Source organism: Dendropsophus ebraccatus, chromosome 3 (assembly GCF_027789765.1).
Source record: "Dendropsophus ebraccatus isolate aDenEbr1 chromosome 3, aDenEbr1.pat, whole genome shotgun sequence".
Classification (NCBI taxonomy): domain Eukaryota; kingdom Metazoa; phylum Chordata; class Amphibia; order Anura; family Hylidae; genus Dendropsophus; species Dendropsophus ebraccatus.
The window spans coordinates 58,194,446-58,215,004 of record NC_091456.1 but is presented as its reverse complement, the minus strand read 5'-3'; the positions used below and the strand labels follow the sequence as shown (position 1 = coordinate 58,215,004).

At 37.4% G+C, this 20,559-nt stretch overlaps 1 protein-coding gene across 3 annotated transcripts in view; it reads left to right on the top strand.

Moving 5' to 3' along the window:
* The window catches only part of RORB (RAR related orphan receptor B), a 178,491-nt gene extending 163,719 nt beyond the window's left edge, over window positions 1–14,772 (top strand). For all 3 annotated transcript variants that reach the window (XM_069964256.1, XM_069964257.1, XM_069964258.1), the window contains 4 exons: window positions 3,963–4,070; window positions 4,984–5,094; window positions 9,234–9,346; window positions 14,152–14,772. In XM_069964256.1, the coding sequence (XP_069820357.1) occupies window positions 3,963–4,070; window positions 4,984–5,094; window positions 9,234–9,346; window positions 14,152–14,307 (488 nt within the window). In that variant the 3' untranslated portion in view covers window positions 14,308–14,772. The remainder of the gene's footprint in view (window positions 1–3,962; window positions 4,071–4,983; window positions 5,095–9,233; window positions 9,347–14,151) is intronic.
* The last annotated feature ends 5,787 nt before the right edge of the window (window positions 14,773–20,559 follow it).

Here is a 20,559-nt window from a genome sequence, read left to right as displayed (position 1 = left end):
TAAATTCGCTCATCTCTACTTGTATGTGTTATGTGCGAGTTATTTGCTAGGCATGCTGATATCTTTTATTCTTTTGACTAGAGATAAACTCAAGTTGAGCTGGAATCCAATCATTCAGCATTTGAATACTAGTGGCTGAAGACGTTAGATGAAGCCCTAGGGAGTCATAGGCTGTATCCATGTTTTCCCGCACTCCCTAGGACTGAATACAACTCCTTCAGCCACCAGTGTTCAAATACCAAAGGATCATTCTCAAGCATCCTTGACTTGCACTCATCTCTACTTATAAGCATTGAGAAGGCGTTCTACTATATGATTTGATACAATTTTTTGAAATGGGAAACCACTTTTGCCAAAAAAAAAAAAATGTTTTTCCATGCCGAGAATATGTCAGCTGGCCTCATACTCACTACAATTTACTTGCTGTTTTATATAAACCAAAATAATAGACTTCCTAAAGAGCCGATTTGTCAGATAAAGAGAAAAAGGAGAGAAGTATGGGGTCTCAATTAATAGGGCTCTGCACGGGTAGCCTTAGGGTTAGGCCAGAATATAAAACAGACAAGTAGCAATAATTCCTTATCTTGTTAATCTGTGCATTATTAGAATTATTCTAGCTGTATATTTACAGCTAGATAAAGGTTAACTTTAATGAAACTGTTGACATTATACAGAAAGTGCTATGTAGTGTGTAACATGTGCAAAGGGGACAGAGCATCTGAAATGCTTCTTTGGAGAAAGGTCATATTCCACTCATCTCCAGAGAACTTTAAACAGCTTGTTGCGATAATAAATCGTGCTTTTCTGAATATGACATTAATATAGCAAACGGCACAGCACTTGGTTGTAATTCATATTCATAATTATTGCAGCCGTATCTGGACATAGTATGGCTTTTTATTCACAATAATAATAATCATTTCATGTTGTTTTGCTTGTTTTTAAGAGTTGCTAATATAATATGAATATAAATATATATATATATAGTGTATCATAAGTAGAGATGATAAACCTGAGCGTGCAGCATTTCATCGCCAATGGCTGAGGAAGTTGGATGCAGCCCTAAGGCTGCCTGGAAAACATGGATACAGCCTATGGTTTTCCTGGACTCCCTATAGCTGCATCCAACTTCTCCAGCCACCAGTAATAAAATGCTGCACGCTCAGGTTCGTCCGAACCCAAACATGCCCCAAGGTTCACTAGTCTCTAATCATAAGAGGTCTGTTGTCAATTATACTGTACATCAACTACAATTAAAGAGGTTTTCTGGCAAAATTAGATTAATGGATCTAGCTTATCAGTTACTGATGACTAACTGAATACTAACACCCCAAACCCATGCTGTTCAGCAGCCACACCATGGCAGGACTGGCCATCTGGCAGTTCTGGCAAATGCTAGATGGGCCTGTGCCCTCTATGAGCCACTCTTCTATTCCTAGTGAATCAAGTATTGTTCTTATATTTTGTGCAAATCATGGCAAAAAATAATACACAAACTTATAAGCAGCTAGAAGCTGTAATGATGATATTAAAAATTCTTGAGCACTAGCTAGAGCTCAGCAGAGCCAATCAGCAACTAAAATCTGAAGGACCTTTGCATAGGATTGAAAGGATGAGGTAATAAAAAGTCTGTAAGGAAGCTCTGCTAAACGGAAAAAGAGTGACAGAGACAAGTTGAGGTTGCTGTCTAAAAATGAGGGCCACAGACAGTAGTCTATATGAGAGAGCGTGAACCATGAGCAGCAATCGGGGACCTTGGAGTCTACACAAGCTAATGACAGCATTCTAAGCCTTCATTCTACGTCAACATTTGAAGCCTACCTATATTCTGTCAACATTTAAGCCTACTGTACATTCTATGTCAACATTCTAAGCCGACATTCTATGTCAACATTCTAAGCCTACATTCTATGTCAACATTTTATGTCAGAATGCAGGCAAAGAATGTTAAGGCTGGGTTCACACACTGTATACTTCAGGCAGTATTTGGTCCTCAAGTCAGGTCCTCATAGCAACCAAAACCAGGAGTGGATTGAAAACACAGAAAGGCTCTGTTCACACAATGTTGAAATTGAGTGGATGGCCATCATATAACGGTAAATAACTGCCATCATTTCAATATAACAGCCGTTGTTTTAAAATAACAGCAAAAATTTGCCATTAAATGACGGCCATCCACTCAATTACAACATTATGTGAACATAGCCTTTCTGTGTTTTCAATCCACTCCTGGTTTTGGTTGCTATACAGCCTCACAAATACAGCCTCAAATATACATAGTGTGAACCCAGCCTTACATTGAATTCTGGCTTAGAATGTTGACATAACACTCTAAAACTACATTCTGTGACAACATCCTAAACCTACATTCTATGTCAACATTCTAAGCCTACATTCTAAGTCAACATCCTAAACCAACATTCCCTTTCAATGTTCTAATATTGTTATGTGGGCTGGTGGGGTAGTTTGTGTGCTAGGGCTTATTTTTTGTCTCAGTTTGGCCCTGCTCACAGTACACAGTGATCGGGGCCAAAATAAAATTCAGTTCACTGTGCAGTGCGGGCTCTGAACAGCTGATAGGTGCAGGTGCTGAATGGATAGTTTATCAGTCTGTTTTACCCGAAAAAAAAAAACTTTAAATAAAGCAGAGAAGGATAAACCATAATATATAGTCTATATAGGCTTTCTTATTACCTTTCCAAAAATGTTGGATTATAAGACTAATGCATATATGCAATGTTCATAGTTATGTAATCTATTTGATCAAACATTTACCTTTGTTATATTGATATAGGAAAACCCATTATATGAGGTAGCTTTGTATAATTTTTCCTCCGATAAAATTTACATTTTTTTTCAAACATTGACAGGCTATGTTCTCACAATGTCTTTTTTTACGTGAAAAACGTCCATCTTTTGATAATGATAATAATTATTAAGAGACGGATGTTTTTCACTTAAAAAAGACATTGTGAGAACATAGCCTATCAATGTAGGGGGTCATACTGATCAACTATACTGGTCATACTGGTCAACTATATATATACATTATGTTTTAGTGAGATGTCTGCAGTTCCCCATGTGTAAGGGACTACCTTTATACATGTAAGTGGAGGGAGAAGAGGGTAATAAGGAGAAAACTTACACTATAAAGTGTTTTTTCTTTTTTTGCATGGTTAGTGTTAGAATAGTGATTTATTACTCCAGAGCTTTGTTTTTCCATTTTTGGGGGTTAACCCGTTAGAGTTAGGTTCTCTACCTAAATGCAAAAATATCCGTTTTGTTTGATGTTAGTAAACACCAGTAGTTTATCTTATATTCAGCAATTTTTTTAAGCTTAGAAGTGTATTCAGCTTCTACTACGCCAGTCATTTGAAGGGCTTTTATAGAATTACAAACATCTCTGAATCCATATTTTAGGTACATGTATGCAGATTTCAGGGAAAGGCTATGTTCACACAACGTTTTTTCAGCTCCTTAAAAGGACGTCCGTTATTTTGAGTCTAAAATAACAAACGTTATTTAGCAGCCTGGCCTCCCCTTAGTGCAATGACTGGTGTTTGTACATTATTCTAGTTTGGGGTTACTGATTGACCTTTGGGTGCGGCTTAATTGAAAAGTCTATTGAATGTAATAGTAAAAACGGAGAAAGAATGGTGACAAAAGAAAAACTGTGTGTGAACTACTAACTACTAAATAATAATCATGTTCATTATTTTGACCCCTGCGGCAAAAACGTCTGTTATTCAATACACTGTGTGCATTGGACGTCTGTCTTTCCATTGACTTCAATGCATTGCCATTGCAGTCAGTTAAATCTTGGTGAAAAGGGAAGTTTTTTTTAAATTTTTTACGTTTTTTTTACATATTTTTGACATTGTGTGAACATAGCCAAAGTTAGGTCTATTGTGGAGCCCATTACTGTATACATTTTTGTAACAAGTTTTCTTTTTCTTTACCAGGCTGTTTGGAAGTAGTTCTAGTAAGAATGTGTCGTGCCTTCAATCCATTAAACAACACTGTTCTATTTGAAGGAAAATATGGGGGAATGCAGATGTTCAAGTCATTAGGTAACTGGTTAATTGTAATTATTTATACTATAAAGTGATATTGTACTATGAAGTGGTATGGATTGTAAGATTACTATTGATCGGACATATGAAGTAATAATCCTATATCTGTGTGCAGGTTTTCATAACATAATCAGATTTTAGAATTGCCTCCGGAGTGTCCACCATTAGATGCTGCAGGAGTTTTGCAACATGTATTACATGAACATTATTTTCATATACATCTATTTACCAACGTTATAAATGTGGCACATGTCTGGTAAATGGTTAAACTTTAAAAAAGCTCCCCAGTTTGTGCCGTCCTTATTGGTGCCATAGCACTTAGGGATCACGTAGCGTTTACATAATGTTCAGTATATGGTTATGTCTGTACACAATTTGTGTATTCATGGTATTGGTTAAACTTTTTTGAACGTAGGTGGAGAGCAGACTATTTTTGAATACAGTTATGCCCCCATACTTCTGTGTAAGCTATTAGATGTCATCCTCGGGGCTTCATTGGTAGTCAACAGTGGAATTCTGAATATGCACTTTTGGCCTCCACTAGGTGATTGTGAGAAGCCTTCACAGGTCTTATCTGCATTATTATCATACTAATTATCATTTCAATTATTCAGTCAATTACACCAGAATAAAAGCAGCGCTAAATAGTGCTGCACTTTCATGAGAAAATATAACCGCTGGTAAAACAGTATTATATAGACATTAAAAAACTCTATTTTAAAAGACAATTAGATCTAGTCTTTTTGTTCTCTCTCTCCACATGATGTTGATTGAAAATCAGAAATTTTAACTAACCAAAATACTATTTTCTACTAGCACCTGTTTCCCTGGCAGGACTACAAGCTGTGTTCCAAGTAAAATTGAACAGTGATTAGCATCTAGTTCTCACTCTGCTTTGCTTGGCCTGCAGGTTCTGATGATTTAGTGAATGAAGCATTTGACTTTGCAAAGAGTTTATGTTCACTTCAGCTGACTGAGGAGGAAATTGCCTTGTTTTCTGCGGCTGTGCTGATATCACCAGGTACTCCGTCTGATATTAACCACAAATATGCCTTGTTAATTTCTGTTACTGAAATCTATGTCTGAAACATAGTGCTTCAAATTAAAAATGATATAATGTCAGAAGCAGTACATAAAAAATCTAATTAAAAATTCTAATAAAATCTGCACTTATTTAAGAAGTTTAACCTCTTAATGACCTCCGATACACCGGCTTTGTCTGCAGCACGGCCAGTTACAGTGCCAGTCATCTCTATGTCGAAAGCCTCAATACAATGCACTAGAGAACTAGTGCAGTGTATGGCTGGGTTCACACTACGTATATTTCAGTCTGTATTGTGGTCCTCATATTGCAACCAAAACCAGGAGTGGATTAAAAACACAGAAAGGATCTGTTTACACAATGTTGAAATTGAGTGGATGGCCGCCATATAATAGTAAATAACGGCCATTATTTCAATATAACAGCCGTTGTTTTAAAATACCAGCAATTATTTCCCATTAAATGGCGCCATCAACTCAATTTCAACATTGTGTGAACAGATCCTTTCTGTGTTTTCAATCCACTCCTGGTTTTGGTTGCAATATGAGGACCACAATACTGACTGAAATATTTGTAGTGTGAACCCAGCCTATTACTGTAAATGTACCCTTGTGGGACAAAAAAAAGTTGTAAATGTAATTGCCCAGAGAGCACTGTGTCAGACTGGAAAGAATACAACACTTCCTGCATGACATACAGTACAGCAGCTGATAAGTACTGGAATATAAGTAAATTACAAATTTCTGCCACTTTCTGGCTTCAGTTGATTTGAAAGATTTTTTTTTTTTTTTTTGCTGAACTGCCCCTTTAAAAATAAACATTACATTTTCCCTTTAAATTCCCTATTTATACATGAAACATAAAAAATACACAAACATTAAGTATTGCCACATCTGTAACAACCTGAACAATAAAATTATTTTATCATTTATCTCACACAATTGGGCTATGTTCACACAACGTAATAGACCGACCGTTCCTTGACCTGTCGGGGTCACGGAACGACCGGTCTCTGAATAGATCATCTGTGTGCACCCGCTTTAGAACTCCACTGCTATTCAATAAATAGTGGCCGCAGAAAACTGGCATGTCAGTTGTTTGCTGCGCCACAAGGGATCCCGGCCGGAGCGTATACTATGTGTATACGCTTTGGCCAGGATCCCATAGACGGCAAGGTAATGTATATTTTCGTAATAATCACGGACGTGGTTTTACGAAAATATACGTTGTGTGAACAAAGCCTAAATGCAAATAATCCACCACCCAAAAAAAAGGTGAAACAAAAAAAAAAGTCACATGTATTTCATAATCTGTACTAATAAAACTTGTCTCACAAATAATAAGCCCTCATATGACTATGTTGATGGAAATATAAAGAAGTTACACCACTTGGGAGGAAACCATGGAAAAATGCAAAAAATTACTTAGGCTTTAAGGCTCAGAATGTATGTCGGGGAAGGGGTTAAGTTCAGAATAAAACATCTTGTTTTTAAACAGATTAGACAGAAACCTCTCCAGTTGTTCAGAAGAAAATGTAACTTTAATATTCTCTTCATACTGAAATCACTAGAGTGGAGGGCCCCTACCCACTAATCACCAATTGAGGCCGGAATAGAGCAATCAGCCTCACAAGTATAAGGAGTTAAGTAGTGAGGCAGAGCATCACCACTTAACTCCTTTGGGTCAGACACTAAGCAGTGACAGATAGCTAGATAGATGAATAATTACTGATTAATGTAGAGAAGCAAGGATGCCTGTCAAAATCATGCTCTTCTATGGGGAAATGTTGGACTTAACCCATCCTGCTCCTGTGTGTCCTGATCCAGCATCTTCATCAGCAATGAAGATTCTAGTAATTATGTGATGGACCCTAGAGGCTGAAATGCAGAGGAAGATGCCAGGGCCAGGACATGGGCAGGAGCATGGGAGGGTGAATATAAAGCTGTGTTACCACAGTGCATTTCTGTTGCATTGATTCGTGAACTACAGTATGTCCAGGGGTCAGGTTATAGATATGAGCTGTGTTAGGAAGTAGGGATGGTCCGAACCGAGTTTGGTTCGGGTTTGTATGAACCCGAACTCTCGGCAATGATTCCCGCTGTCCGCCCTCTCCGTGGAGAGGGTGGATACAGCGGGAGGACCGCCTGGAAAACTGGGATACAGCCATAGCCATAGGCTGTATCCCAGTTTTCCAGGCGGTCCTCCCGCTGTATCCACCCGCTGCACGGAGCGGGCAGACAGCGGGAATCTGATGCCGAGCGTTCGGGTTCATACGAACCCAAACCTCGGCCGTTTCGGACCATCCCTATTAGGAAGAGATTACATGACACCTTAATGTTGCATTCAGACAAATCTTTATGTAGACATCCTCAGCTGTTCAGATTAACCAGATATACTACAGTGACTAAACACTCAGAATTATACTTTAATTCTTTTTTGTACAGAGTTTTTTAATTACCTACAATATAACATAACATCCATTTTAGTCTCTTGAATTGTGGTTGTCTACCAAAGTGTTGTAAACGTATCCAAGCCTCTTCTAACAATAGGAGTTGTTCTCTCTGCAGAGTAACACATCCTCCTTTTTGTCAATACATTTGTTCTAAGTCTCCAGTCTTCTTACATCAAATCCTCTTTCCTTGTTGCTAACTAGAAAGCATTAGAGACAGGGAGTGAAAGAGAATCCTTCTGGGGATATTCTTATGATTAAATTGTTTAACCACAGACTGTCACGGTGCATTTTCATTTAGCTGACTGAAAAATGTTTCTTCTGAGAGACCAGCATTTGTAATCTAAGTGAAGGCAGAGTACTAATCCATTCTTTCCTATATGCGTTCGTTTTGCCTATTGCACTGGTTTTAATTGAGCCTAATCCTTCATCAAATATGTGCAAATTTACCAGAAAAAAAAAAACATAAAAAAATCTCAAATATGTATGCTTCAAGCCTTATTTTATAAAAAGGAATTGCCTTCAGGATGTTACATGCTTGGAGTATTGTGATCACAAAATATTTTGATATTAACCTGACCACTGTAAGAATTGTGGCATTCAGAGGATTAGAGGCTGACAATGGGCTAGAATGGACAGGGATTGGTAAAGGGTCCTGATTGGTGATTAAGATTAAAATCCTGGATGCTGTCATGGCCTATATGTGTACACACTTAGGCTATTTTTACACTGTTAAAACAACATCCGTTTATATTGAACAGCCTTCATTTAATAACAAATAATGGCCGCTATTGCTAAGGGTCATTGTAAAATAGCGTTCGCTATTTGTCATTAAAGGGCATTTGTCCAATAAAAATGGCTCTTATTTTGACTGAGTGTGAACATAGCTTTATATAGATGTTGCACCATGTCAACACGCTAGAGTAGCAAAAGTGTGTAACATAATGTAAATAATAGGTGTGCAATAAAAATTCAGTGCTAATAGCAAAACAGAATACCAGTTGGGCATAAGACGCTGTGACTGGATGTTAGCTGAGAGTCAATGGAGAAAAATTAAATATATTACCCACATGACATTTGTTGGTATAGTGTCTCTTCAGAATGAGTTTGGCGTTTTGTTAAATTGCAGCTTCTATGCCTTTGGGCATTTTTTTTTAGAAATCGTTGGCTTTTTTGCCCTATAAACTTCTATGGGGGGGGGGGGGGGTTAAAAATATCAGAAAAAAATGCATATTGGCTTTTATCTGCCATTTTTCCCCAATTCTTCAACAGAAATCTTTGAATCACGTAATAAAGAATCACACCAGAGATCAAAACGTCTACAGTAACTATACGCTAGTACACTTAAATAAAAAGACACCAGAAGGACTGCCAGAAAAAAACTGCAAAAACTAGGGCTGTTAGCAGTTTTTTTTTTTTTTTGTGGCGTTTTTTCAACCCCCCAAAAAAAAGTTTGCAAAATTTGTGTCTGAGGGAACGCTTAAAGAGGTTTTTATCAGGTCATACCTCTCAAATTATTAATGTTCATAATAATAGTTCATATTAGGTTGATGGATGGAGATTTTGGTGTATACATCTTTTTTAGATGATACAGGTAACTCACCTTTTAAATCAATAATATATGTACCTCTTTTTTTTTCTTTTTCTTTTTTTTTTTTTTACTTTTTAGAACGGCCATGGCTCATAGAACCGAGGAAAGTTCAAAAGCTTCAAGAGAGAATTTATTTTGCACTTCAGCATGTGATTCAGAAGAACCACTTAGATGATGAGACATTGGCAAAGGTATGTGCTAGTCCTAAGAAGTGCATTTTCATGTAGAAATATAACCGTGACATATTGAACTTAAATAGCACATGACAAGTGTCTGGAAAATATTGTTCTTGAGACTGTAGGCTGTGTGATAGCACATAGCAGTGTTAAAAGGCATCAAGGCTATTCAGATTTTAATAAACTCGGAAACAGGGAATTCTGGGCTACTACATTTCACATGAACAGTATACTGTACAAACACACATTTGTATTTTATTCTTTCTTTATTTTTCCATTTCCCCTTTATTTTGATTAATTACTTATAACGTTTCATTTGTGCTTTGCTTATTGACCTACAATGGATTGTGGCAGCTTTGTCACTATTTTTATTGCTTCCATGCATCTAAAGAAGCAAAGTAAAAAATGAACAACTTTTTAAATACTCTTGATTATAAATATTGTACCATTGTGTGTACACAGCTTCTATGCAGACCAATGTGTCTCTGTGGTTACAGATAATAACAATAATTCTGTGTAGTCTGTCTGTTCTTGTTTGCTCATGTCATCTTGTAAACCAACTGAATGCATGTTTGCAAGAATAAGGGGACAGGTAACAAAAGGAGTTTGCAGGATTAAACTACACAGGGATTGTTTGTAGTTTGTAACCATGGAGACACATAGGTTTCCTTAAAAGATGTAAACACAAAAGTAGAAGGCATTTTATTATTTAAAATGGCTGTCATTTGATTGTTTAAAGGGATTCTCTGACATGAGAAATATAGCCCACTATAGTCACCTGGAGGCACTGGTCTATTTAAGATAAGAATAGTGAATTGTGCAGGTTCTTTTTATTATGCTGGAGACCCTCTTTAAAAAAGAATTTCCACCAAGTACCATAGGTAGGTAGATAGATATTATGTATGTATAGCCATTACTTTTTTTTAGTTGTTTTATATATCTTGTTTGTAAATGTTGGGCAATATTGGCCATTGTATGACATTTGTTATTATCCCCAAGTAGGTTATCTACTGTCTTTCCCAGCTTTCTTTGGCTATTGAAGTGCAGGTATTCAGGTGGCATCCGCAGCACGGGCTCCACTTGAAATTCTGCCACTTTTGCTCAGTAGCAGGCCCTTATAGTCAGATTCTCTTTTACAATTAAAGCTCAGTTTTCATTTCTTATATTTTTCTGGTACAATGAAGGCTGAGCTCTGAGGAGAATAACAGTATAAGATGGCCTAATAAAGCTCCCCAATGTTTTTCAGTGGTTTTGTTAAAATGCCAGCTTAGGCCATATTTAAAGCAACTCGGTACCCACAATCTGACCCCCCCCCCCCCCCCCAAAAAAAAAAAACCGCTTGTTACTTTGGATAGCTGCTTTTAATCCAAAATCTGTCCTGGGGTCCATTCAGCAGGTGATGCATAGACTTTCAGATTTTTTTTGAAAGTTTGGTCCGACCGAATTTCGGATTTCTTCAGATTTCATAGTATAAAGCATCTATATGATACTGGGGTAGTGCATTTGATTGAATTTAGGGCTCTACATGTCAGTAACATCATTATCTTTTCGATATCTCAAAGTAATTTTTTTTTTTTAGACTTCAATATTCACCATTACAGGGTCTATGCTGGAAACTCACCATAACAGGCTCTATGCAGGAAAAAGGTCACAAATGCAGTGAAGGAGCAGCAGTAGTCATTGGAGGCCAGTGGAGGTCCAGAAATAGTCATTTGAGGCCAGTACCGGAGCAGCAGTAGTCAACATGGAGGCCATGCAGGAGCAGCAGTAGCCAACATGGAGGCCAGGCATCAGCAACAGTAGTCAACATGTAGGCCAGGCAGGAGCAGCAGTAGTCAACATGGAGGCCAGACAGGAGCAACAGTAGTCAACATGGAGGTCAGGCAGGAGCAGCAGTAGCCAACACAGAGGCCAGTACAGGAGCAGCAGTAGTCAACATGGAGGCAAGGGCAGGCACACCAGTAGTCAACATGGATGCCAGTTAAGGCCCTGCACCAGGTATTTTTGTCTATCAGGATAAGACGGATGTGATATACACACTTTCAATCAGAAGGGTCCAAGTATAGAAATTGGGTATATAGCACTTTTTTTAAGATACTGTACAATGCTATACACCTGAACCAGGTATTTTAGTCTCTCAGTATAAGATGGATGTGATATACACACTTTCAATCAGAAGGGTCCAAGTATGGAAATTAGGTATATAGCACTTTTTTTTAAGATACAATGCTATACACCTGAAACAGGTATTTTTGTCTCTCAGGATAAGACAGATGTTATATACACACTATATACACGTTTTGGTTCCGTGCACCCTTTTCTGTCCAATGCCTAATCTATCTATCTTTTGCCCTCTCTATTTTTCTCTCTCAATCACTAGATGTTTCTCCTCTCCGCTTTCCAATCTTTCCTTTCCTTTCCCACAATATCTTTTCAGTAGTCTGTAGTACACAACAGCAGCTTGCTTCCTCTCTCTCTCTCCCTCTACACACTGCGTGGTGCGGTCATGTGACCGCTCCTCTTAAAGCAATACCGATGTTACACAGGGGTGGGCTAGTTCAAGATCCCTGCTGATTGGATGTGTTCCGGGCATCATGGAAAAGCGTTTTTCCCTCCCGGAACACTTCCTGCTTTCTAGAATGGTGGCTGCCATTTCCAAAAATCCGAATCCGATCGGACTCCCATACCTGGCGAACTGGTTCGCTCATCTCTAGTGATGCAGTTATTGTCCTAAAAAACAACTTTTAAACTTGCAGCCCCGTGCCCAAAGGCAGGGGCATAGATTGTCTATGCATTAGGTAGGCACACCCTCTCTGTTCCTCCTCCCCGCCTTCCTCATCATTAGGAATGCTCCGGGCAGATTGTCTTCTATTCATCAGCTGTGTGAATACTGAACATGGGCTGGATCGTTAAGGCACCTGTGCAATGTTCAGACAGGAGAAAATGTTCCAGTGGCATTCCTAATGATGAAGAGAGTGGGGAGGAGGGACGGAGGGGCGGTGCAAAGTTAGGGCACAGATATTCTAAGCCCTGGCCATTGAGCATGGGGCTGTAAGTTTAAAAGTTGTTTTTTAGGACAAGAACTGCATCATCTGCCGAACGGACCCCAGGACAGATCTTGGATTAAAAGCAGCTATCCGAAGGTACAAGTGGTTTTGGGGGCGTCAGATTGTGAGTCGCTTTAACCCTTAGTTCATTATACACCCTTAGCCTGTCTGCTGCTTTTCTTGCAATGTCAGAAAGTTCACACATGGCTCACAGTTCATTTAGATGTGTGTAGCTTTATAATATTAAATTAAAAAAGAAAAAAAAAAACATTTCTGAAAAAAGCTAAATATGCAGTGCCACTGCCATACAAATGTGTTGGAAAGTAGTGTCAAAAATAAATATGTCCTGATGCACCATTCACCATTTTGACTGCATCGTCTACACCTTGTCAGATGTCACATACATCACATATGTCTCAACTCATTCATCCTTAATCATCACCTATAGGTTAACATGGAAAATCCAAATAAGTGTACCTGTCGTTATAACTTTTAAAATCCATGTTCTCCATGATAACTAAAAAATAAATAATGAATGTAAATTGCAAAGTTGCTTTATATCACATCTACTGTTGATTTAGATTTTGAAAGTTATAATGACAGGTACACTTTAATTTCTATTCTTAGAGTAAATCAAATATTTAAACCAATAAGTAAATGGATATGATAGCAAAGTGTTTACAAGAAATTGGCAAAAATTGATTTTGCCATGGAGTGATGAGTTATGTTAGCATGTGTGCATACTAGTACACAGTAAGACACCAGCTGTTCACAGTACACAGTAAGACACCAGGTGTTCTGTGACCCGAACGGACGGCTGGTGCCAGTGAAGTTCATCCTGGCCGGTACTGCATTTCTGTTGAATTGGGATGCGGGCGCATTCGGGTGCGCCTACATCCCAATTCACTATGCACACAATGAAGAGTGCGGTTGGCGCGCCATTTTCCATTGTGTGAACTGACAGTTCTGTGCGGCCGCTATTCAATGAATAGCAGCTGCAAAAAAGTGACATGTCAGTTTTTCCTGCGGCCTCTTTGAATCCCGGCCGGAGCGTATACTATGTGTATACACTCGGGCCAGCAGTCCATTGACTTCAATGCAACGTACATTTTATATTAATCGGTGTTGCAATTTACAACAATGGCCGTGATTAATAGAAAATATACCTTGTGTGAATATAGCCTAAGGGATTTTTGCCATATTCTCTGAATAAAGTCCGTGCTATGGATCGAATTTACAGACCTCCCGGCATCATGTATCGTTATGATACAGGGAGCTTCAAATCAATTTAAATCTTTGCAGTACTATACTGACACAGTTTTAGGTTTACACAGTGAGCTCCAAACTCTGTTTCGTTTCACACGGTCCGAATATACAGACCATGTATATGCATTAGATATAGTAAAAGTCTGTCAAGCAGCCAGTTTTGTCAGCATCTTCTGACAATCTTATGGGTATGAGGGCCTTCCTACTTGGGGAACAGCAGATGGAGGAGAGTAGAATTGGGTTTGTTGGATTGTAGTAATCCTTTTTTCCCCATGAGAGATAAGCCACTACCAGAGGGGATCGGCAGAGACTTATTCTCCTCTTCTCATTACAAAAACATGTTCTTGGCTGACTTACCAATAGCCACCCAAACAAAACATGCAATAGTTGTATTTCGTATGGACTTTTCTGTTCTGACTTTTTCATTCTTTTACATTCCATCAGCCGAGCCTTCCTTAGGGATTGAGTATGGATTGCGATTTAATCATCTTTTTCATCTTTTTACAGTTAATAGCCAAGATACCAAACATAACCGCACTTTGCAACTTACACGGAGAGAAGCTGCAGGTATTTAAGCAATCTCACCCAGAGATAGTGAATACTCTATTCCCTCCATTGTACAAGGAGCTATTTAACCCTGACTCAAGCACTGGCTGCAAGTGAAGACGGTGGGATTTTTCACTTAGCTATGGAATGCATCACTACTAAGACAAAAGAAATGTGCTCAAAAGGACTGACGAAAACCACAAAAGAAACAAACAAAAAAAAAAAAAACAACCATCACTACAGCAGCACTAGGAATGTCCTGCACTTACTAGAATTATTTTTCACCGCTACAGTTTGAAGAATGTAAATATGCACCTCTGAGTGGGGCTGTCTCTTTCTCTTCTTCTTATTAACTGTTTGGCTTTCCTTTGGAACTGACCGTTTAACACTTTTGCTGCCAGAGGCCACTGCAGAAAATAAAAAGGTATTGCAAAGCCCTCTGGTAGCCGAAGCATTTATCTTAATATATAGAACACTGGGTGTATTTACTTTTTTTTTATATATATAATTTGAGAGACGACAATTTATAGAATTTTATTGTAGATATCATTATGAGCATATACTTCTTCAGTATTACTCTTCTTTCTGGATTACTGTTTCATCTCTAATTTAAGTGAATTTGACTTCTTTCTATGTTTTAGATGCATGTGTAGATGGTAATGGCATATATATGTATATATATATATATATATATATATATATATATATATATATACCAATAACTGCACCTTTGCCGTGGTGTAATCCTGTACTTACACTCACTCAAGCTCTGCTAGTTTCTTTTCTGTCTTACTTTGATGATGTTGTGTTTTCCCCTTGAATTTATGTATTTAATTTATGTTTGGGCAATCAAGTTTCAATCAAAGAAGCCATTGTTTGAACAATAATTGCCAATGTATTGTATACCTACCAAATGGTAAAAAAAATGTCACATTGGGTTATGTACAGTTAAAAAAAAAAAGCATGCCAGGTGTGTAATGGTTGAAAATGACACAACACTCCCATACAGAAACAAATATCCTTCTAAAAAGGCAATTGACAAAATGGAAAGGGTACGGTCAAGCTACAAGCTATAGTTTTGAAGAAATTATATATTTTTAGTGAATTTTTCATAGTATGTACCTTTGTACTTCAGATATACAGCTGTATTTGAGCACATAAAAAATAACTGCACTGATAGCTGGAACCCTTAAAACAGAACATATGTGTGCCATTAGGTAAACTAATATAATATTTAGTTTCCCTCAATTAGTGTTTAAAGTAGGTTTACAGGATAAACTCCATTAATACAGTAGTAACTTCAAAGATTTCATTGTGGAAAATCCAGCTGACATATTATCTGCATATACAAGATTGGTGTTTCTACGAGTTAAGCAAGTATAGTAGGAGCAGAAGACATTAGACCATTGAACCTTATCTTGTACCTTTTTAATACCATTTATTTCAATGTTCATATTTATTCCTAAAGTAAAATAAGGCAGTATGACACAGGTGTCAGCTACACAGTCCTGTATCTTGTCCAATAATATGTAGCACCTAGAGCAATAAATATGCAAGTTACTGGAAATGTGCAGCTTTCCTAAAGTTATCTACTGGTGCTTTAAATTCAATGTATGGTTTGCTCCATATGTACCATTACAATGCGAATGACCTATAATAAAGCTATAAATAATAAGCTATATAGAGAGAAAAATAGAACAGACATTTAACCTAAGCAATGCCATTGGCCCACACAACCAAAGGTGTCCAAAAACAACTACTCAAGTCATAACAAATTACAATTGGCAATTGGTTTTTCTTGTGAAAAATAATGCACAATTTTACTTAAAAGGAACCTGAATGAAAAATACAGTCCAAGCTACAGGCAACATCTTATAGAGCTAGAGGAGCTGATTGATATATCTGTTTTTGTGGATATAAGTTTGCATAGAGAGAGTTGATGGCTGCCCGCATGACTGCTTAGCCCAGTATGAGCTAAGATTAACATGAAGAAATGATAAATTATCTGTGAACTTCTCCTATAAAATTGTCTATTGCTCATCTCCTCCATCTCTATTACATGATGCCTGCACATTGGACTGCATTTTCAGTGTTAGGCTATGTGCACACAATGTTTTTTTCGTTTATAATTTTTAAAATGACGTCCATCATTTTAAGTCTAAAATGACGTCCATTATTTTCAGGATTGGCCCCCCGTCAGTGCAATAACAACTGTTGGTTCAATACTGTAGTTAAGGTGGACTATTTGGCTTTTGGTTGTGTCTTTAATTAAAAAGTCCATTGAAATTAATTGTAAAAACAGAGAAAGGACGGTGAAAAAAGAAAAACTGTGTGAACAACTAAAAAATAATTTCCGCTGTTTGCAAAAGACGTCCGAAAATAATTGACATTATCATTATTTTGACCGCCCCGCAGACGTCAATCATTTCATACACTGTGTGCATTGGATGTCCGTCATTCCATTGACTTTAGTTCATTGCAGTCAGTTAAATGGCGGCAATAACTGTCAGCTTTTTTAATAGAAAAAAAGGATGCCTTCTCTCTTGTGTGAACATAGCCTTACGGGTTCTTTTTTTGAGTAGAGCAAATACTTACAAATGTATGACTCTTAACTTTTAACTTCTCAATGTGTTTTTTTTTTTGGGGGGGGGGGGAGGGGGGCATAGTCACTAAAAGAATATCAAATAACAAAGCAATAGGGGTGTTTTCAATTCTGAAGTAGAAAATGAGAAAAAAAAAGGTCCCACTACTCATTAAGATGTAAATATCAGTAATCTCTCTATACAAAGACATCTACTGCTAACATACACTAAACTGACCTTGGCTTTCTAACAAGGTTCTAGCTGTAGTTATATGTAATCACTTCTTTGCCTGTCTTCTGACAAAAGTTTTGCTTACAAAGTGCAATGGCTATTCAGTTTGAAAATTCTCCGTAAAGTAAATGACATAGCCAGGGATTCTATAGACAGATGTATGCCATGTCTTCATGTACAACAAGGGCCTAATCCTATTTCCAGCAAATGTCACTACTGTGAGCGTTTTGTTTCATGAATTACTTTCAATGGTCATATTCCATGTCAATGGTAGATTACTTTGCAGATTGCTAGAACACCAGGGTAATAGAACAGTGGCCAATAAAACAATTTGCTCAATGATTCCCAGTCATAGAGTAGCACATAGACCTTTCGATTTATTACAGGCTAGAATGATGTAGTATGCCGGGATTTGCCTTTTGAGAGAATTAGCACAGTTCTGGTCCACAGTATTATCAGATGTCTATTTATTATGTGTTTCTCAGAAAAGAGAGCAAGGCATGCATATAGTATAATCAAAACTGCAAAACACTGTATATAATTCAACATACATAAAATCAGCCATGAGTCCATCTTTTCCCCCATCAGTTTCCCTTCAAATAAAATAGCTGATTCTGTATAACAAGCAAGTCTACTAAGGTAGCTGAAGAAAAGCACTTTTTGAAAAGCACAATCAATACTTGATATTACAATAGGTAAACACTGTAATAACATTAGGGCACATTGGATAATGTTATGGCTAAAGGGCGGCATGTTATTAAAGACAAAGGCATTGTCTATTGTTTGATTTCCTCGTTCTTAGTAACTTTTAATCTTTATGATGACAATCACTGCTTGATGCAGAAGTTGCACTGTTGACCACTCAGGGATGTTAAATAATGTGAAGTGGAGTTAAGGACATATGCAACTTTCCTTCAAATGACCATATTTTCTAAGCGAAAACTAATAATAAATCAATGAGAACCTTATGGTCAAGGGATTTCACAAGCCAAGTCCTTGATTTTTTCCTAAAATATAGACGGCAAATTTTTTTTCTTAAAGCAATACTGAATTTGCCTTGCGCTATGTGGCACTCAATTTTTTTTACCATTTCTGAGGGACCACCGACTTTAGCTTTCCATTATAACATACATATTATATAGGACAAACAGCCAGCCATGTGTATTCATTGAAAACTGGGCTGGATGGCTGGAAAAGTGGTTGTTTCTAATATTATGTTGGCCACACATGGTGACGGAGAAGATGTCCCCACTTAATAAATAAGTTCCCAATCCTGAAGTGTTTGCTTTCTATATGTTAGAATGGGCACAAATTCTAAATGGAAAAAGTTATAAATTCTTTTACTAGCGGTAGTAATACTATAAGACAATAGTATCCTTCAATGGAGGGCTGTCACTTAGGCTGATGTCTTCAAAATAATACCTGTATTAGATGCCCTAAGAAACACAAAGCAGATCAGCAAAGTGATTTCTGTACATAAACTTGCAGAGGAGGGGCCATGTTCTCACCTTCAAGACACCATAGTAAGAAAGCTGCCAGGAATGTGCGTATAAGCCAGTAAGGTAGGATAATTTACATATTTGGCACTCTTTTCAGCGGTGATATAAACAGAGCTTTACCAAGCCACTGCAGCCTTTGGTTTTTGACCTTTACAGGGCAGGTCGTTCGAGATGGCAGAATTTCTTTAGTAACTTTTATGTGGGTAGAGCATTGCCTATTTACAAGTGCTAATTGACTATAAGTCATTCAGTGCTAGTTAAACAGATGTTTTAAATGCCCCAATTGTCGGACTTGACCTGATGCACAAACATTTGTGTAGGGATTCATTTTCATTATTGTCAGCAGCACATCTCCTATTTACACGGGAAGATGTACTGCCGACGTACAATTATTTTTGAAGATACATAAGTAAAACAGTCAGCCGATGAATAAGTCTTTACTCATTGGTCAGCTGCATGCTGGCTTCTCTACATGGTTCGATATCCTTGCTATACATGCATATACACATGTCAATCATGGGGAACTTTAATTAATCTAAGAATAAGCCTGTGTAAAAGGCCTGCAAGCAAGTGTAGATAATAGTAAATACCATCATTCAGTGGCTATGTTCACACAACAGGATTTTGCGCCTGTCACTGCCTCAAAGAGATGTCCATTATTTGCCAATAACAGCTGTCTATAATCATCACGATCGTTATAGAAGTCCTCCAATGGCTGTGTGAACATAGCCATACAGTGACTTTTACTGTATGGCTATTCCTATTTGGCTATTCATCTAGTTAAACATGATTAGTTAAGAATTGTAAATATTCTCTGTATAGTAGCCCTTAAAATGGTAACCCTTACTACCTAGATTACTGGGCGTCCTTGTATTGAATAAGTATGTTATACTCTCAACAGTAAATGAGTGATATTATGTATAAGCTAAATATGGACTAAAGCACAATACTACTAACAGTATACAGGAATATCAAACCATGTAGACAGTCACACATATATACACACACACACATGTATCTTAGTATGATAGTTATATGTGTTGCCTCCTACTGCAAGGTAAATTGTGCAAGTCTGACAACATTTTGTCTTTCATACATGCCCTTTTAGCTAAAGCAGGAAAAATAAACCATACTAGAATAATTAAATACATCCATATAATAAATTTGAATTAATTCTAACAAATAGCAAAATAATACAGTTTCTAAGACGAATCATCTACCTTTCCATAACAGACTGTGATTTGCTAAAGAAATCTGAAGTACATTGACATACTACTCAATTGAACCATGAAATATACAGTTAGCCTTTTACTCCTTCGCATATGAGACCTGTATTATAGTCCAACCTCAAATGCCATGTATCCATTAAAACTATAAATTTGTGTGGATTAAGTTTTAGTTGCTTGAGCCTCACCAGCCCCAAGTAAACTAAACCTGGAATGAACCTGATTGGTAACCAGTCAGGTGAGTGGTAAGGAGCCCCATTTTGGATGATGACATATGGGCACTTTTTATGTTAGTGAAAGCGACACCATAAACCAACCGTAGTGTTTTTGCAGGTGACATCTTACCACAGCCTACCATTTATGATTGGTTGGATGCTAGTGTGAAAAATGCTTTATTGCCATCACCTGTAACGTTAATCTTGCCTTACTATAAGCAAGCCAATCAACATCTGCATGTTTTTGGGCAGAGTTAAAGTATCCTTTTATCACAGGCTCCAAAAAATTGTTCCATTTTTTTACATATATATCACACACACACAATGCATGCACTTGGGGAATGTACCAGGCGAACACAAACTGATGGAGAGTGGTTGGTGTCATTTATACATAGTTTGCACTGTTTGAATTCAATGGCTCGTAATTGTGCTTTAAGATGGTTAAAACACAGCAGCAATAATTGTAAATGCACAGTACCAACTTGTTAAATTTGTGGATATGTATGCTGTCTTTTGTAATTTTGTGTAAAGAATATCTGCCGCTTTTTATTTTTGAATTAAATGAATGATTAACAAAATAGCTCCTTTGTTTCGGAAAAAAAACCCACATTAAGGT